This window comes from Onychomys torridus, chromosome 7 (assembly GCF_903995425.1).
Source record: "Onychomys torridus chromosome 7, mOncTor1.1, whole genome shotgun sequence".
Taxonomy (NCBI): domain Eukaryota; kingdom Metazoa; phylum Chordata; class Mammalia; order Rodentia; family Cricetidae; genus Onychomys; species Onychomys torridus.
The window spans coordinates 101,245,885-101,267,951 of record NC_050449.1 but is presented as its reverse complement, the minus strand read 5'-3'; the positions used below and the strand labels follow the sequence as shown (position 1 = coordinate 101,267,951).

The 22,067-nt window shown below is 48.6% G+C and overlaps 1 protein-coding gene across 1 annotated transcript in view; it reads left to right on the top strand.

Moving 5' to 3' along the window:
* Positions 1-732: 732 nt before the first annotated feature.
* Bsn (bassoon presynaptic cytomatrix protein) overlaps positions 733-22,067 on the top strand; it is an 81,072-nt gene continuing 59,737 nt past the window's right edge. Inside the window, exon 1 of the mRNA XM_036191755.1 lies at positions 733-1,092. Coding sequence (XP_036047648.1) covers positions 878-1,092 — 215 coding nt within the window. The 5' untranslated portion in view covers positions 733-877. The remainder of the gene's footprint in view (positions 1,093-22,067) is intronic.

Here is a 22,067-nt window from a genome sequence, read left to right as displayed (position 1 = left end):
TGAGCTCACAGAGATCTGCCTGCTTCTGCCTCCTGGGTACTGATTAAAGGTGTGTGCCACTATGCATGGCTACTATTTAAATAATGCATATGTGTGTGGGTCTGTGCACGATGCTTGTTTGTTGAGGCTAGAGGCATAGGACCCCTCTAAAATTAAGACTGTTGTGAGCCCACTGACATGGGTGCTGGGAACCCTACAATTCTCTGCAGGAGCAATATAGGCTCCAGATCATCTCTCTAGACCCTCTTTTAAAAGTCATTTTTATTTGTATCTGTGTATGGCTGGGGGTAGGGGTAAGTGTGGAGATCAGAGGACAGCGTTTGGAAGTCTCCTTTCAACACGTGGGCCCCTAACTTGCAGAGTCAGACTTGGCAGAAAGCACCTTTGCCGACTTGAGCCCTCTTGCCGGCCACTCTCTTTAAAAAGGGTTTGGTGTAGGTTGGTCTCAGTCTCACTGTGTAGCTGAGGATGACCTTGATTTTCCTGCCTCTACCTCCTAAGGACTGGCATTACATGCGTAGGTTACCAGTCCAGGCTCTCAGGTCGTTTCTAAGGTCTGGAAAGGGGTCCATTCGGCACAGCCCGGCCGCGTTAACCGCGGAGGGCGCATGCGCGGGTTCCGGAGGCCTTTTCCCGGCGCCCCCGAGGCTGGTGCGTGGACACGAGTCTTCGCGGGCTGTCGTGAACGCGCGCGGGGAGGGGGGGGCGTGTGCAAGGCAGGGGCGCGCGCGCCACGCGCATGCGCAGCAGCAGGCGGCGGAGCGAGCCGAGCTGGGAGATGGCGGCAGCAGCGGTGGAGCGGAGAGTGTGAGCGCCGCCCGGGAGCCGCTGGCTCGGGCGCAGTGCGACCCCGACCCCGCCCGCCCGCCTGCCCACCATGGGCAATGAGGCCAGCCTGGAGGGCGGCGCGGGTGAAGGGCCGCTGCCGCCCGGAGGCCCGGGTCCGGGTCCGGGTCCGGGCCCCGGAGCAGGGAAGCCGCCTTCAGCACTAGCTGGTGGCGGACAGCTCCCTGCAGCTGGAGCTGCGCGAGCCGCAGGACCCCCAGCCCCCGGTCTCGGCCTGGTTCCCGGCCCCGGCCCCGGCCCCGGCAGGTAAGAGCGCGGGTCTGGGTGCCTGGGGGGCAGGGAGCTGCGGTCCGAGTCTGGGGCCGGGGCCTGGAATCCCACGATCTAGTGGACAGCTAGTTCTTTCTGGTCTGCCTGCACTCCGAGTCCTGCCATGTTGGCGTGAGCTGGGTGGTCGTGGGGGGGCGGGCAACCCTAGGTTTCCAGCCACCCCGCCTTGACAGGACAGGATGGTGAGTACAGGGTTAGTCAGGGCCTGCAGACTGTGACTTCGTCACAATCCCCCAATTTTCTTCCCCCTAGCGCAGGGGCCCAACAGCTCAGGAGGGGCTTATGTAACCTTAGCCTGGTCCCTCTGCACTGGGAAGCAATGGTATGGAAGACATCCTCCCTGTCTGCCAGTGTGCATATGTCCATTGTGCTGGGTCTAGGAAAGAGCACAATGGGAGTGGCTGTCAGGGAAGATAGGTGTCACTGCTAGGAACAGGGAGAGACGGGAATAGTTGAACCATGAACTTGGTCTTTTGCTTTCCTTAAGCATTTCGTGGCTGTCACTGTCTTTGAGGAAAGGAAAATTGTCCACTGGATACTATCAGGCCCAATAATACTCACAGTCATGTGCTTTCATCAAGGCTTAGTGAATGAACACTTTGAGGAGAGGCAAAAACGCTGCTGAATTACCTGGCACCAGATCCGAACTGACGGCTTAATGCTTTAGATCAACACCTCCAACCAGTGGTTTAAACGGAGTAGATCCGGTCAGATATTTCAAGCCCAGCTTGTTTTAGATGTTTGCCAATCCGGATTCTGCAAAAACAAGCTGCACTGATTGCAGAGGCTGCGAATGCTAATCTGTCAGCAGACTAAAGACCACCAAGAGATGGCAGGGAAAATGGAAGGCTTTATTTTTACATCACTTGGGCCTGGGGAGTCGCACACTCCTTGGGGGCAGTGCGTCTGTCTCCATATGAAGCTGCCAATATATGTTGCTTTGCCTTTCCCAGAACACAAAAACTCCAAGGAAGAATCATTTTTGCTTTTTCAGATGCCCAAGTATGTTTCCCCTGTGTGTATTTCCTCAGAAGTCATTTCTCAGACGCCTCACAGTGATGAAGCTGTTAGTAGCCTGAAACCTGCCTCAAACAAGCCAGCCTGTGAACACACCTCTTAGAGGTGGAATTCGCCCGTATTAGCTTTGCTATTACAATAATGCAGTTGAACAGCACAAGGGCTCTTAGAATGCAAACACTGTCCATCTTGCTGCGTGGTGAGTTGCTGTGTGGGTTTTAGCTCGAGACAGAAGCTCACCATGCTTCAGTCTTCTCCCTCCAAGGAAAAGCTACAGCGGAATGGAAAAACACCTTGTTGCTGGGAGCTCTATATGGGGAATTTATCATTTTTCTTCCAGTTTAGCCAAACTGGCTGCTGGGCTAGCTGTTTATCAGATGTTGCAGAGACAAGCATATGGAATTTTGGAAAGACCTGGCAGCTTAGAGAGACAGGAAAGAGGCTGCTGTACACTGCCTATACTCCTCAGTGTTCCATTTCTATTCTACCTATAAATCCTGCTACAGGGCAGACCCATCCACTGCCATGTGTGTAGAAACAGTGGGTTCTTGCTGGGTTTAGGAGGTGCAGCATGTCTTGCCAGCTGTGCCCAGGGCTCACACATGCCTGTGTTCTTGAGGTCCTTCAGCTTTCAGGCTCAGAGGGTGAGCTGGTGGCTTGTCACCAACACTCAAGACTGAGGACCCTTAGAGGGCAGGAGCAGGAGTCCCTCTTTCAGCTGCTGGTGAGTTTATCACAGCATCTCAGCTAAGGGCATGGTCTGTCTCTCCTTCGGGGTCGGCATGGCTGACCTCTCACCGGTGCATCTCAGGTACCTGATACCAAATTTAGCACGTTCTGTTCTGAGATGCTGATGAACAGATTGGGCCATCGATGGAGAAAAAGCCCGGTGGCATGTGCCTATAGGCATTCAGCAAAGAGCATTCCAACAAGGTCTTGAATTTTGTAGCAGCCAGAAACCCCGTAGTATTGGGGAGAGGGTCAAAAGAAGGTGTGATTAAATTTCTAACCCCTGGGGGAGCTGAGATCCCTAGGGAGTTGAATCCTGGTTCTTTCCTATCTCCATGTCACCTCCTGTCACCTCCAGCTGAATTTGTTTTTTTAGTCTCACACTGAGCTGACTCCGGCTCGGTGAGGGGGTGGCTTCAGCATTCAAGGCTGAAGAGCCTGTCTTGAATTCAGGAAACTTCAGTGCTGCCACACCCATAGCGTTGTCTCAGCCTGTGGGCTGATGGTAGAGCTTTGAGCACTGGAGAGCTCCACAAGGTTGGATTTTCTGTTTCTGGTCTCAGTTTATTATATAGGGTTATATCAGCTCTGCTTTTCCCAAGGAGTGACAGAGTAGGAGAAAGCTGATCTCTGTCTCAGACTCTGCTTCCAAACCAGGTGACCTGGTAAGGGCTACATCCTATTAGAGGAAGGGGCATCATTCATTCATTTATTCACCCACTCACTCACTCGTTTATAGAGATGTATCAAAGTACAGCAAGAGCATAAGATGACTGAATTTTACCTGTACACATATCCATGGCATACCACCAGATTAAGACCAGACCTTGTAAGTACCTGACAAAGTTCCTTTTGAAAAAATTGCTCAAAGGAGCTAGGAGGTAGTACAGTGGCAGAGGGCTTACCCGGCACCTATGAGGCCCTGGGTTCAAGCCCCAGTACCAAAAAACTGTTAATTGGGTGCTGAAGAGATGATTCAGGGCGGTGGTGGCGCATGCCTTTAATCCCAGTACTTGGGAGGCAGAGCCAGGAGGATCTCTGTGAGTTCGAGGCCAGCCTAGTCTACAGAGCGAGATCCAGGAAAGGCAAAAAGCTACACAGAGAAACCCTGTCTCGAAAAACCAAAAAAACCCAAAAAACAAAAACCAAAAACAAACAAAAAACAGTTAAGAGCACTGACTGCTCTTCTAGAGGACCTGAGTTCAACCCAACACCCACATGTTAGTTTACAGTTATGCATAACTCCAGTTCCAGGGGATCTAATACTCTATCCTGGCCTCCATAGACACCAGGCACACATGGTGTACAGACATACATACAAGCAAAACACTCATACACATAAAAATAAAACTTAAAAACATTACACCAAGAGGGGATGGATAGAGGGCTCCATGGTTAAGAGAGTTTGATGCACTGTCATGAGGACCTGAGTTTGGATCCCAGCACACTCACAACAAGCTGGACATCTCACACAAACCTGCAGCCCCAGGGCTGAGGGGTGTGGGTAGAGACAGGAGGAATCTCTAAGACCTGCTGACTTGCAGCCTATCTGAGAAAATAAGAGCCCCAGGTCAAAAGAGATAAGTGGAGAGCAGTGAAAGAGACACCCAGCACCCTCTTTTGGCATCTCCCTATGTGGACACAGATGGGTACATCCCTCCCTCCGACTGTGTACAGAGACTCAGACACATATTCACACTTTAAAATTGCATAAAGTGTCCACAAAGATTAGTGGTATCCTGTCTCGTCCACATCAGCTGTGAGAACTTGTAAATGTTTTGTCATGTACAAACTGATTTTCAATAAATTAGGGGAGATATCTTAGCCATCAAGAGCAAGCACTGGATTAGGCTACAAGAAAAAATATGGGGGCTGGAGACATGGCTCAGAGGTTAAAAACACCAACTGTTCCTCCAGAGGTCCTGAGTTCAATTCCCAGCACCCACATGGTGGCTCACAAGCATCTGTAATGAGATCTGGCACCCTCTTCTGAGTATATAATAAATAAATAAATCTTTTTAAAAAGAAAAAATTTGGTACTCCCCTACCCTGTAGCACTTAGTCTGGTTGGTCAGGTCTTTTTGAAGAGGCAAACCATGGATAATCTGTAGGAGAAACTGTGGGCATCCTGGAGTCTGGAAGGTGCTGCACAGGTAATTCATGTAGCAGGGCAGTCAAGTAGAGGATGAAGGGCACAGGTAGGTTTCAGGAGAGGGAGACACCCAAAGCATTATGGGAAAATGATTGGAATTCAGAAAGAGAGAGAAGGGGGGAGAGGAAGGGAAGAGGAATGTGGTCTGCACTGGCAGAGACAGTGAGCAGAGAATGAGACTGAACGCAGGACTGGAGAGAGATAGGGTAAATCCAGGTGAGACATCCCTCTCTCTAAATGCCAGACAAAATCTATAATTTAGCTCGTATGCCACGGAGGAATCTTGAGCCAAAGACAGCTGTGCACAGAGAACCTGGTTGTTGGCTGGATAGGCACAAGTACTCTGGGAACCACGTGGAGTTTCTTTCCTCAAAATGGATTCGTCAGGCATAGTGTCGGAATTATCCAGGTTTATTGTGTTAGCTAATTGTCGTGGACTAGCACAGTCTATGGTGAAATAGTGGCTAAAGATAGAAAGAGAGGACACAATTGCCAGGTTTGGAAATAATGGTTATTTGTCATTTAGAGGCCTGTCTGGCCCCAGTGGCTGAGTTTTTTGGGAGTGCATGTATGTATTAAAGTGACCTTCCTTTAGAATAATGACATTGCCAATTTTACCTCAAGGGGGCAATCATTTTTGCATTTCTTGCCAGGGAAAAGAGGCAGCTTTGATAATATTGTTCCCAGAACTGGGATGGGTAAGTCACCATAGGGCTTTCTACTTGGTGATTTGGAGACAGTCTTACTCTGTAGCCTGAGCTGGCCTGGAATTCACTACATGACCCAGGGTGGCCTCTGGCTGCCTCTGCTTTACACGTACTGGTACTACAGGTATGAGTGGACATGTCTGGCTGTGGTTTTAAAATTTTTCTTTTTCTAGTGGAGAAATGAGAAGAGAGGTCATTTAAACAACAAACAAAACAAGATTACTATGGAAAATTTCAAGCATACATAATAATAGAGGGACTAGTCTAATAAAGTTCTGTGTTCCAGGTACTCAGCTACAGCCATTATCAACTCATAACCAATCAAGGTTCATTTACCCTTCTCCCTTCCTCCTGAAACAAATTCCAGACATTCCAACATTCCATCATCAGTATTCCAGTGTACCCTTCCAGGAAACAAGAGCTTTGTACAAATGTAATCATAGTGCACTCATCATATCTAAGTATGTGTTTCCTTCTTTCCAGGGAAGGTTTGCTAGGAATCAAACCCAGGGTCTCATGAATGCTAAACAGGCACACTGTCTCTGAGCTAAATGTGCAGCCCGATACCTATTCTTTAAAAAAAGATTTATTTTTAATTATGTGTATTTGTGAGTGTCTTTGTGTGGGTATGCACCTGAGAGCAAGTGACCTAAGAGGCCAAAAACCATTGGCTATCCCTTGAGTGTGGTATAGGCAGTTCGAGCACCCAGTAAGGGTGCTGAGAACTGAACCTGGGTCCTCTGTGAGAACAGTACATAATATTAACTGCTGAACTGTCTCTCCAGTGCCCTGACAACTTGTTATTTTGTTTGTTTGTTTTTGGTTTTGAGACAGGGTTTCTCTGTGTAGCCCTGGCTGTCCTGGATCTCACTCTGTAGCCCAGGCTGGCCTCTAACTCACAGAGATCCGCCTGCCTCTGCCTTCCAAATGCTGGGATTAAATGCATGTGCCACCACTTGGAATGACCTGCTCTTCTTTTGTTTTTGTTTTTATTCTTCAAGATAGGGTTTCTCTGTGTAGACTTGGTTGTCCTGGAACTGGATCTGTAGACCAAGCTGGCCTCCAATAATTTGTTCTTAATCTCAGGGATTATTTGGATGTGGTTCCATTTTTGATTGTCTTACAGATTTTGACAGTTGGTTTGTTCAAATTGTGATGTATATAAAATCTAGTCTCCTTAATACACTGTCTCTTAATTTGTTTGTTTCGTAATTGATGTATGGCAGACCTGAGTCACTTAGTCTCTGATTCCCCATATTCTGGACTATGTTAATTGCATTCTTGTGGTGTCATTTAAGATGTATTTTGGCCAGTGTTTTCCTGAAAATTGGATATTATATTTAGAATCTATTCAGATTCACATTTCTTTTTTTTTTCATTTTTTAACTTATTATCTATCTATCTATCATCTATCTATCTATCTATCTATCTATCTATCTATCTATCTATCTATCGGATCTGAGGATCGAACCCAGGGCTCCACTACTGAGCTAAATCCCCAACCCCAGATTCACATTTCATCACCATTATTATTAGTTATTTGTAGTGCTGCAGTTCGGTTCAAACCCAGGGGATTCATGCATTCATACACACACTGTGCCACTCAATTATATGTCACAAGCCCACATTTTATTCATTTTGTTGTTATTTTTGAGAGCAAGGCTTGCTATGTGGTTCAAGTTGATCTTGAACTCATTTTGTGTAGCCCAGGGTGGCCTCAAATTCTCAATCCTCCTCTCTCAGCCTCCTAAGTGCTGAGATGACAGGCATCTGCTACCATGCTCGGCTGAAATTCTACCTTAGAAGAAGAGATTTGTTGAAGGATTCAGATGTGGAGAGAGGAGGAAGTTGCTCAAAATAGAGCCTGGCTTTGGACTAATTTGGGAGCCAAAGAACAATGTGGCGGGTCACTTTCTCTTCTTTCTCTGAAGTTCTCCTTCTGTGTTTAGGAAACCAAAGCTTTCAGAGTCATGCCCTTTGAACCTAGCTCATGTGAGCCTCTGTAAATTTCAAGTAGGAAGCTGCTAGGCGACAGATTTGGGGGCTTTCAAAAAAATCCTCCTAATCTCATTGTTCTTGCATTTCCAAGTGGGAACCTTTTCCCATATTAGGAGTGGGGATGGAGAGGGCCAGACCTTGTATATGTGAGCTACTCAAGGGGAGTCTGTCCGGAGCCTATGGGCCTGTGCTGTTAAGCTGGGGCTGATAAAGCTGTTGTATTAGTTCTAAGTATGGTCACTGGATGGCTGCTACAGCATAGACAGTCTGCTTCGTGTTTTATTTCTCTCTCGACCTGCCAGGCCGTAAAGAACCTGCAGGTCCCAACTGTCCTGGTCCTTCCTGTCCTTCCTGTCTGGGAACTGTTTTTAAACACTGACATGGTGGCTGAGGCCTGTGTGCTTGGGGCACGCCTGAGTGCCACTTGGATATGAGTGAGGCTTGGTGAACAGTCTGGCTGTGGAGACTCCTGCCTCAGTCCTCCTCAGGCTGGGAGCACGTCATGCTGGTGTGAGCACTGCATTCATAGGCTTGCCCAAGCTCCTTTCCTACAGGACTGTCCACCATCCCCGTTTATAAGTGCAGCGAGGTGGAACCCCCTGGACTGTGACGCTCTGTGGTAGGGCAGCTGGAATTCTGGCTTTCTGTCCTCTGTGGTTCCCTCCTTACAGATGGGACCTCTAGTGGATGAGTGTCTGCTGGGAATTGAACTCAGGACCTCTGGTTGAGCAGCCAGTGTTCTTAACCTCTGAACCAGTCTGGGAATGCAGATTCTGCTGCAGTCAGCATAAAGGCAGCAGCAGCAGCAGCAGCAGCAGTAGCAGCAAGTGTCTGCTGGTCATGGCCAGTCTCCGGGGTTTTGTTTTTGTTTTTTTTAAGTTATTGTTTGTTTTGTGGTTCTGGGAATTAAACCCAGGGCTTTGTTCATGCTAGGCTAGGCAAGAGCTACCCCTGTTCCCCCCATCGCTGGCCCGAGGCATTCTCCTTGCCTTAGGCTCTGATCAGCTGTGCCTTCGTTCAGTTGAGCTGTACGCTGGGCCTCATCAGGAGTGTTACGTTATGATATTTCCTTCCCGGTCTTTGCTCTTATGGGCACCCAAGGTTCTAAAAAGAGCTTTCATCTAGAGGAGATTCTTTATCTGCTCTCCCCCACTTCTTTCTAACAAGAAAATTACTTGGAGGCATATTGGGAACCTTTTAGGTCCTTTTTAGGATCAGAGTCCAGGGTGAAGAATCTGAGAGGAAGGCATGTATTAGAGGAAAGCCTCAGGTGTTAGTCCTTACCTACAACTTTGAGGCACGGTCTCTCTTTCTCTTTAATTTTTTTTTTTATTATTTTATTTTATGTGTGTGAGTGTTTGCCTGCATGTAAATTTGTGCAATATGTGCATGTCTGGTACCCACCAAGGCCAGAAGAAGATATCAGGTCCCCTGGAACTGGAGTTACAGATGATTGTTAGCTATCATGTGGGTGCTGGGAATTGAACCCTGGTCCTCTGGAAGAGCAGCCAGTGCTCTTAACCACTGAACAATCACTCTAGTCCTCCACACCCTTTTATTTTATCTTTTCTAGACAGGGTCTCTAGAAAGACCTGGGTGCCCTGGAATTTTCTATGTAGACTAGGCTGGCCTTGAACTCAGAGATCTGCCTGCCTCTGCCTCGTGAGTGCTGGGATCAAAGGTGTGAACCACTATACGTATCTCTTTATACCCTTTTAAAATATTTTATTTTTAATTGTATGTGTGTGTCTGTATGAGGGTTTGTGAATGTCAGTGCCTGTGGAGGCAAGAGGCAGCAGGTACCCTGGAACTGCAGTTACAGACAGTTGTGAGCTACATAACATGGGTGCTGAAAATCAAATTCTGATCCTCTGGAAAAGCAAGAAGTGGTTTTAACTACTGAGCCATCTCTCCTGCCCCAGGCAAGGCCTCTTGTTCATGGCCGTCTATGGCAGGCTAGCTCTCATCTCACAGTAGGACCACTGCAATTATAGACACCTGCCATCACGTCGGCTTTTTATGTTGGTTCTTGGGGTTCAAACAGAGCTCTTCATGCTTGTGTGGCAAGCACTTTACTTACTGAGCTTAAATTTTTTGAGGGGTGGGTAGAAAGAGAGGTCTCAGGTAGCCCAAGCTTGACCTTGAACTTGTGATCCTCTTGTTCCTCCTCCTTAGTGCCATTACACCAAGATTTTAAACTAGCAGTATTCACTATATACCATGTGATGCTTTAAAATATGTAAAATTAATTAATGTATTTATTTCCTCACATATTTATTTTCCTGTGGTGAAAAATAGTTGGATTCTACTCAGTGATTTTTCAAGAATATAATATTGTTATTAACTATAGTTATGATGATGTACAGTAGATCTCTTGAATTTCTTCTTCTTTTTTTTTTTTTTTTTTGAGACAGGGTTTCTCCGTGTAGTTTTGGTGGCTGTCCTGGATCTCGCTCTGTAGACCAGGATGGCCTCGAACTCACAGAGATCCGCCTGCCTCTGCCTCCGGAGTGCTGGGATTAAAGGCGTGCACCACCACCGCCCGGCCAGACTAGTTTTTAAATATTCCTGCCTCAGCCTGATGAGTGGTAGATCATATGCACCATGCCTGGTGTAAAAGGGTTTTCAAAGGAACCATCTGTTGAGCCTATCTTTGGGTGAGCCATGAGAGTAAAGGAAGGAGCATAGAATGAATGGGCTCTGTCCTCCCTGGGCTTGGTCTGGGGAGACAGAAGCATGTGTCCAGGTCCTTTCCTCTTCTTCTCCTTGTCCCCTTGTCTCTGCTTTTTGTCTCACAGAGGTAGGATAATCAAGAGCACAGTTTGAAGGGATTGTATTATTCCAGAGCCTAAAATAGCAGAACATATATTTGTATAGTGTTTTACAGCTTACAAAACACATTCAAAACATTAGCTTATTCTGTTGGGAGCTCCAAAGGCCTAAGATGAGCGATTCAGAACAGCTAGCTAGCAGACGTTAGCAAACCAAAATGCCTTGCACTGAGCACAGCTGGAGAGCCCTGTCGTCTCCCTGCCTCCTGCTCAGACAAGATGGAAAATTTAGCAAGAGGGTGGGGAGGGCTGTGCGGAGGCAAAAGGATCAGGAAGTAGGACATTTGGATAAAGGACAGTGTAGGATGAGGAATTGTGGGCATCCTGAATGAAGATCAGAAATCCAGGTTTTGATCATTTGATGTTGCCCTAGACTCATGCTGTGTCTACACACCGAGTAGATCTTTAGGGTAGTCTTGTTTTATTTTTGAGCTTCTGGGGATCATGCTAGGTAAGCACCCCACCACTGACCCACAGCCAGGACCCTAAGTTTTCAGTTTTATTATCTCTAAAATGAAGGGTTTAACTAGATGATCTCTAAAACCCCATTCGCCTTTGACATTTGATTTCTATGAGGTGAATAAAAAGGAAGGATGATGCTATCCACTGAGAATAGAAGTCAAGGTCATAAGCTGGCTGTGGTGGCTCATACCTGTGATCCCAGTATTCAGGAGGTTGAGGTAGGAGGCTCATCCCGGGTTCCAGGCCAGCATGTGTTACATATATATCAGCCTGAGATACAGAATGAGACCCTTTCTTAAACAAAACAGGATTACAAATAAAAAGCTCAATGTGTGTCCTTCAAGGGAGTTGGACCCAGCTGTAAATGGAGGATGGCTTATTTACTCTGTTCCAGAGATTTCCTAGAATGGACAAGGTAAGTCAAGCTTGGAGCCCATGAAGGCTTGCTGCCATCTCTCGTCCAGGTGGATGCTTGAAAAGTCACTGACCTCCATGTACTGGCTTAGCCAGCAGGCTACAAAGCTGCAGTGGAAACCTAGGGGAGCAGAGCCTGTTGCAGGCCTGTTGTACCCTGCTGTGTGTCCCCTCATCTCCTGAATATTGTTCCATCCACTGCAGGCTCACGGCAATTTTTACATTGCCATGGTGAGCTGGAGTTGGGCAAAACTGTGTGTGTGTGGGTGGGTGGGGTGGCAGAAGGAAAAGGTTAGCCCAAAAGAGGCTGGTCTTGCCTATTCCACCCAGGCAGTTGGACAGCTGGGTGAACACTCATTTTAGAGGGAGGATCTGCCCCAGGGCTCTGTCAGCTCAGGCCACACCTCCTCAGTGTCAAGGTCCAGTATGTGAGGGTGATCCCTTTAGGAGTGTGGTTTGGCTTCAGGCAGATAATGTGTTTGCGCGGTCTCCATTTTACTTTGAACATCTAACCCAGCCCCTAATGGCTGCTGTCATCCCCCTGGGCAGAGCTCTGCTTTGATATGAAAGTTGAAGTGTTCAGCAGCCTTTGGTCTTTCTCGGTAGATTCCACTATTGGGAAACTCTTGTTTCTAGTTATTTGAACTCGATTTCCTTGTGCTTCTTGTCGGCTGGTTCTCTACTCAGAGGTTTTGCAGGTGTCCACTATGAGCCTCCCATCTGCCATATTCTCACACTCCTCAATCAGGTCTTCTCTGGTCTTGACATCTCCAGCTTCTTTGACTGTAGTGGGACTCTCGGACAGTTACCTACCTAGGCTGCCCTGCCCAAGGCTCTTAGTAGTCAGAGAACAGGGTCTAGTGCCCAGCAAGTCACATGGATTATGAGTGACACAGTCTGATGGATGAGAGCCTTCACTCATGCAGCAAAAACCATCTTCCTCTGTCTTCCTGAGGTCTCTTGTGGCAGCTACCCCATGCCTGTCCAACCTCATGGCCATCTCTGCATGCAGCTGAGTGTCCTCCATCTTGGATATATGCAACCCAGGTGTGCATCTGTGGCAGCCTGCGTGGGTCCTGCCTTGTCTTCCCTATGTATAGCTGGAGATTCCTTTAACCTAGTGAGATTTGGGGGCCCGGACTCTCTTTCCCTGGAGAGGGAGGGACGGTAAGAACTAAGGAGTATGCTTGTTTCAGAAGTCATGCTCTGAGGTCATCACCTTTTCTGTGAACCTACTTTCCCAGCCCTACGTCTGACCTTGAATGGCCAGTGTTAGAGTTTCACAACCAAGGCCTCGCTAGCTAACGTTTGGAGAGTTACCAGCTGAGGAGAGAGGGAGAGTCAAAGTCAGATTAGAGAGGCCAGTACTCCTTTTACCCTGGCCACAGCCCCTGTGCACTGCAGGGGAATCTCTGTGTAGGCCTGTTCTTCTCCTGACAGCCTTTCCTTCGCTACACTAGCCTTTGGCTCTGTAGGGCCCATGTTCCCAGGAGCAGCAGGTGCTCTGCAGACAAAAATTCTGAATCTACATAGAAGGAGAAAATGTAGTACAGTGAGGGACTGTGAAGGTGGTTCAGCTGGAAAAGGGTTTGCTGCCAAGCGTGAGGACTGGAGCCTGGTCCTCAGAAGCTGCTCCTGCTCCTCCTCCCTCCCTCAACCAAGCAAACCCTGGACTTACAGGTGTGTGTTTGCATGTCCAGCTCATCTCTTCCTTCAACTAAAGCTCCTTACTTCTTCTTCTTCTTCTTCTTCTTCTTCTTCTTCTTCTTCTTCTTCTTCTTCTTCTTCTTCTTCTTTTTTTTTTTTTTTTTTTTTTTTTTCAAGACAGGGTTTCTCTGTGTAGCTTTTGTGCCTCTCCTGGATCTCGCTCTGTAGACCAGGCTGGCCTTGAACTCACAAAGATCTGCCTGCCTCTGCCTCCCAAGTGCTGGGATTAAAGGTGTGCGCCACTACTGCCCGGCAGCTCCTTACTTCTTGAGGGTCTTGAGACATTGTCATTATTATGTATTGACTTCATTCTAACATATATGTATGTAAGGTTATAGGTAGAGTGTAGAATATGTATGAATATGCAAGTGTATTTATTTTAAAGTAATAACATAGCTATTTTTTTTTACTAGCAATAATACTAGTGAATGTAATTTAAGATTCCCTGTGGTATATTTTGTCTTTAGATTATATCTTTCCAGAGATATATAGGTTCATGTCTTAGAGTTATTAGAAATTATTCTTCCCTGTGTGGTTATGCAATTAATAAGATATAAAATTAAGCTCCTTTATTCCAGTAGGTTTTTAATTTGTGAGAATTATTTTTTTGATCAGTTATCTGTTTTCACCATATTATTGCACAATAAATCAGCCAAACTTAAGTAGCTTCAAACATCAGTTCTTTAAAAAATTCTCACTCATACATCTGCAAGCTGGATAGAATTCACTGACCCAGGGTGGACTCCAAGCTACAGTTGGGTCTAGCTCTGCCTGGTGTGTGCCTCATCTTTCCTGGACAGCAGGCTAGCTGACAGTTCTTGCAGTAAAGACATGGACACACTGAGTGTGGTTCTAGATGCAGAAGCACATTTTAAGCCTTTGACTCACTGTGGTTTGAATAAGAATGACCCCCGTGGGCTCATGTATTGGAATGCTTGGTCACAGGGAGTGGAACTATTGGAAAGGATTAGGACTAGAAGGTGTGGCCTTGTTGGATGAAGTGTGTCACTGGAGGTGGGTCGGAATGGAGCTCTCCAGGGTCCTGTGTCCTGCCATACCCCCTGCCATGATGGTAATGGCCTAAGCCTCAGGAACCCTGAGCAAGCTCTATTGTATGAGAGCTGGTTGGTCATGGGGTCTCTTCACAGCCATAGAGCAGTGACTGCATTCATGTGCTGGTAACTTTTTGTTAGGCAACACAATCGTGGTTAAGCCCAGTGTGGTGTTGTAGTTACCTGTGGCTCTGTCACCAATTGCCTCACAACTTGGTGATGGGAAACAGGCATTGTTTTGGTTACAGACTCTGTAATACAGGGATTCAGGAAGGCACACTGGGCGTGGCTTATTTCTGCTCCTTCTTCCCTTCCTTCTGTGGTAAAAACATTTTATCAGCACCTCCATAGTGTCCCACTTTCCTTTCTTTTTTTTCTTCCATTTTTTTCAAACAGGGTTTGTCTGTGTAGTCTTGGCTGTCCTAGAACTCGCTCTGTAGACCAGGCTGGCCTCAGACTCAGAGATCTGCCTGCCTCTGCCCCCAGAGTGCTGGGATTAAAGGCGTGCACCGTGACCACTGGACCCACTTCCCTTTCTTGAGACAGTCTCTTTATGGAGTCCTGACTGGCCTACAACACTGTGTGGTCCTAGAGATCTGCCTGCCTTTGCCTTGAGTGCAGGGATTAAAGTCTGGGGATTAAAGGCGTGAGCTCCTGCTCTTGATTTACACAATGTGTCATGACGATCGCCTTGTAGCAGGGTACAGAGGTACTCTTACTGTCTGTTTGCATCTGCACCATGTTCCCCATGTGAATGTAACATGATTTATCCATGAACACTGGGCTGCAGCATCACAGTGAGGAACACGACGCACATGTTATTTTGTGTTTTTATCAGCGCGTCTGAGATTTTTCTTCAAGCGGATTGCTTGAAACAGAATGGTAAATGCAGAAGTCGATTTTCCTTTGGTTGCTAGGCCTAAGGACAAAGGCTGAAGCAGGGAGCTGGGGAGGTATCTTGGCTACTTAATATGGAGAGATGGTCCATGAACCAGGGTGTGGGGTGAAGCACGGAGCTGGGAAGGGTGAATGTGCTCGAAGTAGTCATCCTGGGAACGTGTTCTGGAGCTTGAGCAGAGGGCTTCTTGCCAAGAATTGGCTGTGGAGAGCCTGAGAAAGAGAACAGTCAGGAGCATCCGAGTTTGGCCTAAACGTCTGGTGTTGTACATGGAGAGAGGTGGGCAGAGAGCAAGATGAAGAGACAGGGCCTAAGTTTAGGTTGTGTTTCCCCTGGTTCTGGAGATCAAACCCTGGGAAGTGCTCTGGAAGCCATGCCTCCAGCTAGGGTGTGTTTTGGAGGTATCCAAGTGAGGGGACAGGCAGCTGGGGAGTCAGATCTGGGCTCTGAAATTGAAGCCGCTCTTTACCTGCAAGTATTTCGCTGTCTGTCATGCGTCCTGCTTCTCCAAAGAGCTAAAGACAGGAACGAGAGGCGGTCTTGGAGTTCCAGGAGAGCGAGTCGAGTGCATTCAGCTGAACAAACATTAGTCTTATCAAATGAACTATAAGCACTCATCAGGAGGCCTGGCATAACAGGACTATCAATTGAAGCCAGGTTTCATGTACAGGACTGAGAGTCGAAAGATGAACAAGATAGTCATACCCCTTACTTGATATTCAAGAACATGTTTGAATTAAACTTGATTAAGGGTGTGTTCCCTGGCCTCTGGGAGTCCTTATGCAGAGTGATGCCTAATGGGCTCAATGTGGACCATCCTTCCCATGCTCACACACAGCTGCTCACACAGGGCTCAGCCTAAACAGTTAACGTGTCTCAAAGGCTCTCAGAATATGCAGCTGGTCAGAGCTGAAGCCCAGGCCACCAGGACCACAGAGGACAGAATTTCATGAGGAGTGTCCTGTGACCCTTTAGTCCTTCCTTCCTCATGAAACTCCATGAAACCTGACTAAGGGTTTCGGCCTCCAGCTTGCATGAGAGAAGGTGAGATAGGTTCTTCTTGGCAGATATGGGGGCTGGAAAGAAGGCACCTGAGGCTCTGAAGCTGTGCCCTGTTTATGGGCAACATGGGCACAGATGCCCGGAATATGACGTCCTCTGAACCCGGAAGTGGGCTGTGTAGCTCTTAGGGCTCAGAAGCCAAAGAACTGGAATATGATTTTCCCAAGGGCCAGGCATCCATTCTTGCTCTCCTTCCTCCTGTGCTGAAAGCACTTGTGTAAATGATTAGGGGCTTAGTCGCTGATTGCCTGGCGGCTGAGACACACCACCCACAGAGCAGGGTTGAGGGCTTTCCTCTTAGGGCACTTTGGGGAGTTGTGGTGCCGGCTGAACCAATGGGAAAGAGGGAAGAAGGAGCAGACAGACTCAGGGGCCTGCTCTCAGTGTTCCCAACAGACCAGGCCTGCCACACTGCTCACCCCACCCCAGTTACTTTACTGTGTGCGGGAGACCACATAGTCCCTGCTCGAACTGCTACTTTGCAATCACCTGGCCATTGTACTGTATTCTTTTCTTGCCTGAGCTGTGGAGATACTGAAGGGGAGCAGGCATAAGCCTCTTCAGGACTCCAGATGTCAGAGCTAAATTTCCATTCCTAATGGTAAAACCGAAACCCCCATAACTCCTGAGTGTTGAGTAAGGAGAGCAAAAATGCTCTTAGAGACCAGAGAGTCTCGTGAGGATCACAGGGTGACGGCATCCCCTCCAATGGGAAGACTAGTTCAGTGGCAATCTGGGCCTGCGTGGTGACACAGGTACTCACCTGTTTTGGTGACCAGTAGGAAGAGGACATTGGATGAACATCCTGTGTGAAAACAGCCTCAGGGACTGTCAGGCCTGTGAAATGAAAGGGCACCAACCCCAAGAGTGACAAGGGTCGAGCCTGCCTGCAGGGTTTGTTAGAGAACGCAGGCCTCAGCCATGCATCCTCAGCTTCCTGTCCTGTAGTCTGCTGGTGTCACAGGAAAGCACAAAACCTAGGTAAAGAAATGCATTGCTTTGAGAGAGAGAGAGAGAGAGAGAGAGAGAGAGAGAGAGAGAGAGAGAGAGAGAGGAAAGGGAGTTGATAAGTGTATGTGTGCACAAATGTGTGTGTGTGCACGAGTGTGTTTGTTGAGCATGTGTAGATGGAAGCCAAAAGTCAACCTTGAGTGTTGTTTCTCAGGTGCTGTCCACATTGTTTGGACCTGTTCTCTCACCGGGAACTAGGCTTCCTGATTAGGCTAGACTGACTGGCAGGCCACTGAGCTACGGGCTCCTCTTGTCTCTCCTGTCCTGGACAGCAGCGCTTTACAGATCACCTGTGTCCCAGGCCCAACACCAACATTGCTTAGGAAACAGCAGTGCTGCTTAGGTAGGAACGGAGGGATCCTGTTTACATGCTGTGTGTCTCTGGCTCACAGAGGGTCAGATTTACAGTAGGGTGAGAAAACTCACTCCAGAGTGATAGTGGGCATATCCAGACACCCCACTGCAAGTCTGAGATGGGGTGGGGAAGAAGGGCCTGTGCTTAGTGAACAACCCATGCAAGTTTGGGGTGAGGAAGCTTTCCTGGTCTAGAAGGGATAAGAATGCCCAGTGCATCACTGACACTCCCCCTGCCTGTGTGTGGGTCCTTAGGAAGGCAGGAGTGATCTTCTTGGTGGCCTTGGAGTATAAGACCCCAGGGCAAAAGAAAAGAGCCAGGCCCAACTGGACAGATATGGGGGCATCGCCTTTGCTGCAGTATGACTACTCACAACAGCCCACTTAATCTGGGCCAGGCTCTAGAGGCCTCAGGGCCTGGTTGGGAGTGGAGATAGGATTCATGCCATCCTTTCTTTCTCCACCTGCCATGGAAACAGAGTATGCCTCTGCTCCTCAGGCAAATGTCACGGAGTGCATGGCCTTCAGGAATGAAGCCCACAGCCCAATGTGAATGAAATGAGCCATTACCCGGTCAGGTATTCCGATGGTATGTGGTAGAGGTGGGGTGAACACACGATACAAGCAGCACCTCATTTCACACATGACACCTAGCTGCACACATCCTACTCTAACAGTCCCAGGGAATCCTTTATTCTTATTTCTTTGTTGTTATTCAGCAACCATTTATCAGTCCCTGATGGGTATCGGAGTCTACACAGGCCCTAGGAAAACACAGCCATCAACTTCATCAGAGCCCCCATATTGGGTGAGCACAGAGAACTCGACCAGAGACACATATATAACTAAGACAATGGGGGAGCAGAGCTTCTTCAGAGCCCCTTACATAGATGTCATAGTGCTGGTGTCTTGCCGGCTCTGGGCAGGATTTCTTTTGTAGCTTGGAAGGCCTGAGCCTTGGATATTGGCTGTTCCTTCCTTAGCATCTGAGCACGCATGCACACACACGTACATGCACACTCATACACACATGCTTTTGTGACCCTGCTGCCTCCTGGGACTCTAGGGATAATCTACTGGCAGGTTAGGTGGATGCTTCTGGTTCTTAGCTGCTCTAGACCTCCGGTGAGCTCGGAACCCTCTGACACACTTGCCTCCGGTGGGCTCGGAACCCTCTGACACACTTGCCTCTGGTGAGCTCGGGACCCTCTGACACACTTGCCTCCGGTGGGCTCGGGACCCTCTGACACACTTGCCTCCGGTGGGCTCGGGACCCTCTGACACACTTGCCTTCTGCAAAGCCCCTCAGTTTGTGTGTGCGCCTCCTTGAGCGCCCCCATTCTCCTCCAGCACTGCTTGCTCTGCCTGCGGAGTTCCCAGGTCTCAGTGCTCCACTGTGTCCTCCTGCCAGAGCGTCTACATAAAAGTGCCACATGCTGATGGCTCCCTGAGTTCTGTAGCTTAGGTCCTCCAAAGCCCAGTGATGGCTCCACCTGGGTGCCCCCGGCGCAGCGTCACAGGAGCTCCTTTCTTGGGAAAACTTGAGTCTCCTGTGCAGCACAGTTACCCAACCTGAGGACTTTGTCATGGTCGTGAGACTGGGTCCCATTATATAGCTCAGGCTGGTTTTGAACTAGTGATCCTCTTGCTGTAGGCTTTTGGACACTGGGATTACAAAAGTTTACCAACATACCAGGGGTCCTTTTGAGGCTAGGAACATCATTGGTTTGTTTGATGTCCACACAAGATCTTGAAGAAGTCTTTTGTTTGGTACAGAGCCTTTTCCTAGTCTGGAGCTCCCCAGGGCCCAAGGTCAGTGTGAGTAGCGAGTAGGGTGTGGTTGATGGATTAAAGAATCTTTCTAGTGGGAAATGTCCCAAGCAACACGATGGTAAGAGCAGTGTGTTTCAGAACCGAGCGGTAGTTTGCAGCAAGGGATGGAGAACCGAGAAATGCTCTCCAGATGTTCGGTGGCTGGTTCACTCACCTCTGGTTTGACACTCAAGGGTCTAGAAGCGTGAGGCATGAGCCGCAATACCTAGCTTGAGGCTCACTGTATAGGTCAGGCTAGTCTTGAACTCACAGAGATCCTCCTTGCCTCTGCCTCCCCAGGGCTGGGATTTGTGCATCACCACTTCCAGCCCTGGGCTGCTTTTTTTGCTGGACCCTTTCCCATTGCCAGGGTCATCTTTCTCAGGTGCATGTGCAGAAGAATGGCGGAAGGCTGGCAGGTAGGCGGCTTCGGCCAGGGCCTCCCTGGCCACCACTCTCAGCACTCAGCTGGGAGGAGGCCCAGGCTCACGGAAACTTGCTCATCCTTTTCGTCGTAGCCACTGGGTCAACACTTGGGATATAGTGGTAAGTAAAGCTAGTGCAGTCTGTTCTCAAAGAGCTCAGGGCTCAGTGGGAGAGAATGATTTTAATCACTCAGAAACGAAAATGCCAGTTAAAGAATAGGATGAGAAATCATGAGATCCAGTGCCCCAGGAAGTGACGTTGATGTGGCATTGGAGTGCATTACAAGTCTGAGGGGCTAAGTGGACCTGCAAGGGGGCTGGGCCTTTTAGTAAAGTGGAAGCACATACACAAAGTCCCCAAGGCTCACGTTAGGAGAAGCAGGAGGCTCCTTTGCAGTGGGAGATGGATCAGAAGCATGTGTGGGAATGAAGGAGCACATTCTGTAAATATAGACATAGCCTATTTCTAGCCAGGACATCTTGCTATGATTGCTGGGGCTGGTTGTGCAGATGGTCTGCCCCTTGTGCCCACCTCCCGGCTTTCCCTCTGGGCTCCAACATTAGCCCTATCCACTCCTGACTTTGGGCTGTTGATCTAGCTTGCTGCCGCTGCTACTGTGAAGGCCATAGGAACTGGGAATGGGTAAGACATGTTTTCAAGTGAGTATTCTGGCTTCTGATGCTTTCCTGGGAGTCACTAGGAGTAGAGGCCTTCTCTGGAGTGATTGCTAACCTGGAGTCGGTCCACTACATTCCCACATTAATTGGAAAGTTCCCTGTTCACTCTCAGATCAACTGCAGGATCCCTGTGCTGACCAGTGTGTAAAAGCACTCTTTGCAGGCTCTTCTGCAGGGGATTGATCTCTAGTACCATGTAAAGCATGCACGTGTGCTGGCACAGGCCTGCCATCCCAATACTAGAGAGGCAGAGGCAGGAGGATCAGAAGTTACCCTTGACTAAATAGGAAGCTGGAGGCCAACCTGGGCTACATGAGACCCTGTCTCAAAGCAACAACATCAAAACCCAAAGAAATACAAGAGCCGGGAAAAACATCCACAAAAACCCAAAAGCTTCTTCCGTTTGAAGCCCTTTTCTCAGTGTTTGCTTTTGAGGTATCAGGGCTCAAGTCCAGAGCCCTCATGCTCGACTCCCACTCTGCACAGTGCTGCTGTTCCCCACCTTTGATTCTCATGCATCTTGGGAGCCTGATGTCCAGATGAGTTAGAGAAGCCCAGCTGCAGGCAAAATGGTGCTTGCCACACCAGCCGGCACATAGAGGTGAAAGAAATGAGGCCACACCGTAAAGGAATCCCTGGCCTCCACATGTGTACACCATAGTATGCACACCCCCACATGCACACATCACTCTCATATACATTAATAATTAATAAACTTTTTTTTTTAAAACGGAGGAGCCCAGCTGGGCTGGGCTGGTTGCCAAAGCCTATGCTCCCAAGTGTAGAGAAATGCGCCTGAGCCTGACTTTTGCTTATTCGGTAAGAAAACACGCCCCAGTAGTATGGAGTAGTGACAGTGGGCCATGACAGGAACCTGCTTCCAGGTCCCTTTGCTCTGCTCTGGGGTCACTGAAGAGTCTCCTTGGCTCCCTAGCCAGGCTCCAGCTCCTGCCCCCACTTGCTGCCACAAGCACTTGCTCACCGTGGTGTGCCACCCCTGCTTTAATCCACGGTTTACCTTGTTCTTTCTGCTGTAGCAAAGGCTCAATAGCCTAAAGAACAGAATCTTATTTCCCATAGTCCTGGAGGCTAGAGATCCAGGATGAAGACTTGCGGGTACAGGGAAGCCTGGTCTTCATTTCTAGGTCGACATCTTGTTGCTAGGAACAGGCATTCTCAGAGGCTGGAAGGACAGAGGGCATGGAGGATGGACGGACAGAGGAGAGGAAGGATGGACGGACAGAGGGCATGAAGGATGGATGGACGGACAGAGGGCATGGAGGATGGACGGACAGAGGAGATGAAGGATGGACAGACAGAGGAGATGAAGGATGAATGGACAGAGGGTGTGAAGGATGGATGGACAGAGGAGAGGAAGGATGGACGGACAGAGGGCGTGAAGGATGGATGGACGGACAGAGGGCATGGAGGATGGACGGACAGAGGAGATGAAGGATGGACAGACAGAGGGTGTGAAGGATGGATGGAAGGACAGAGGGCATGGAGGATGGACGGACAGAGGAGAGGAAGGATGGACGGACAAGGACGTGAAGGATGGATGGACAGAGGGTGTGAAGGATGGATGGACAGAGGGTATGAAGGATGGACGGACAGAGGGCGTGAAGGATGGATGGACAGAGGG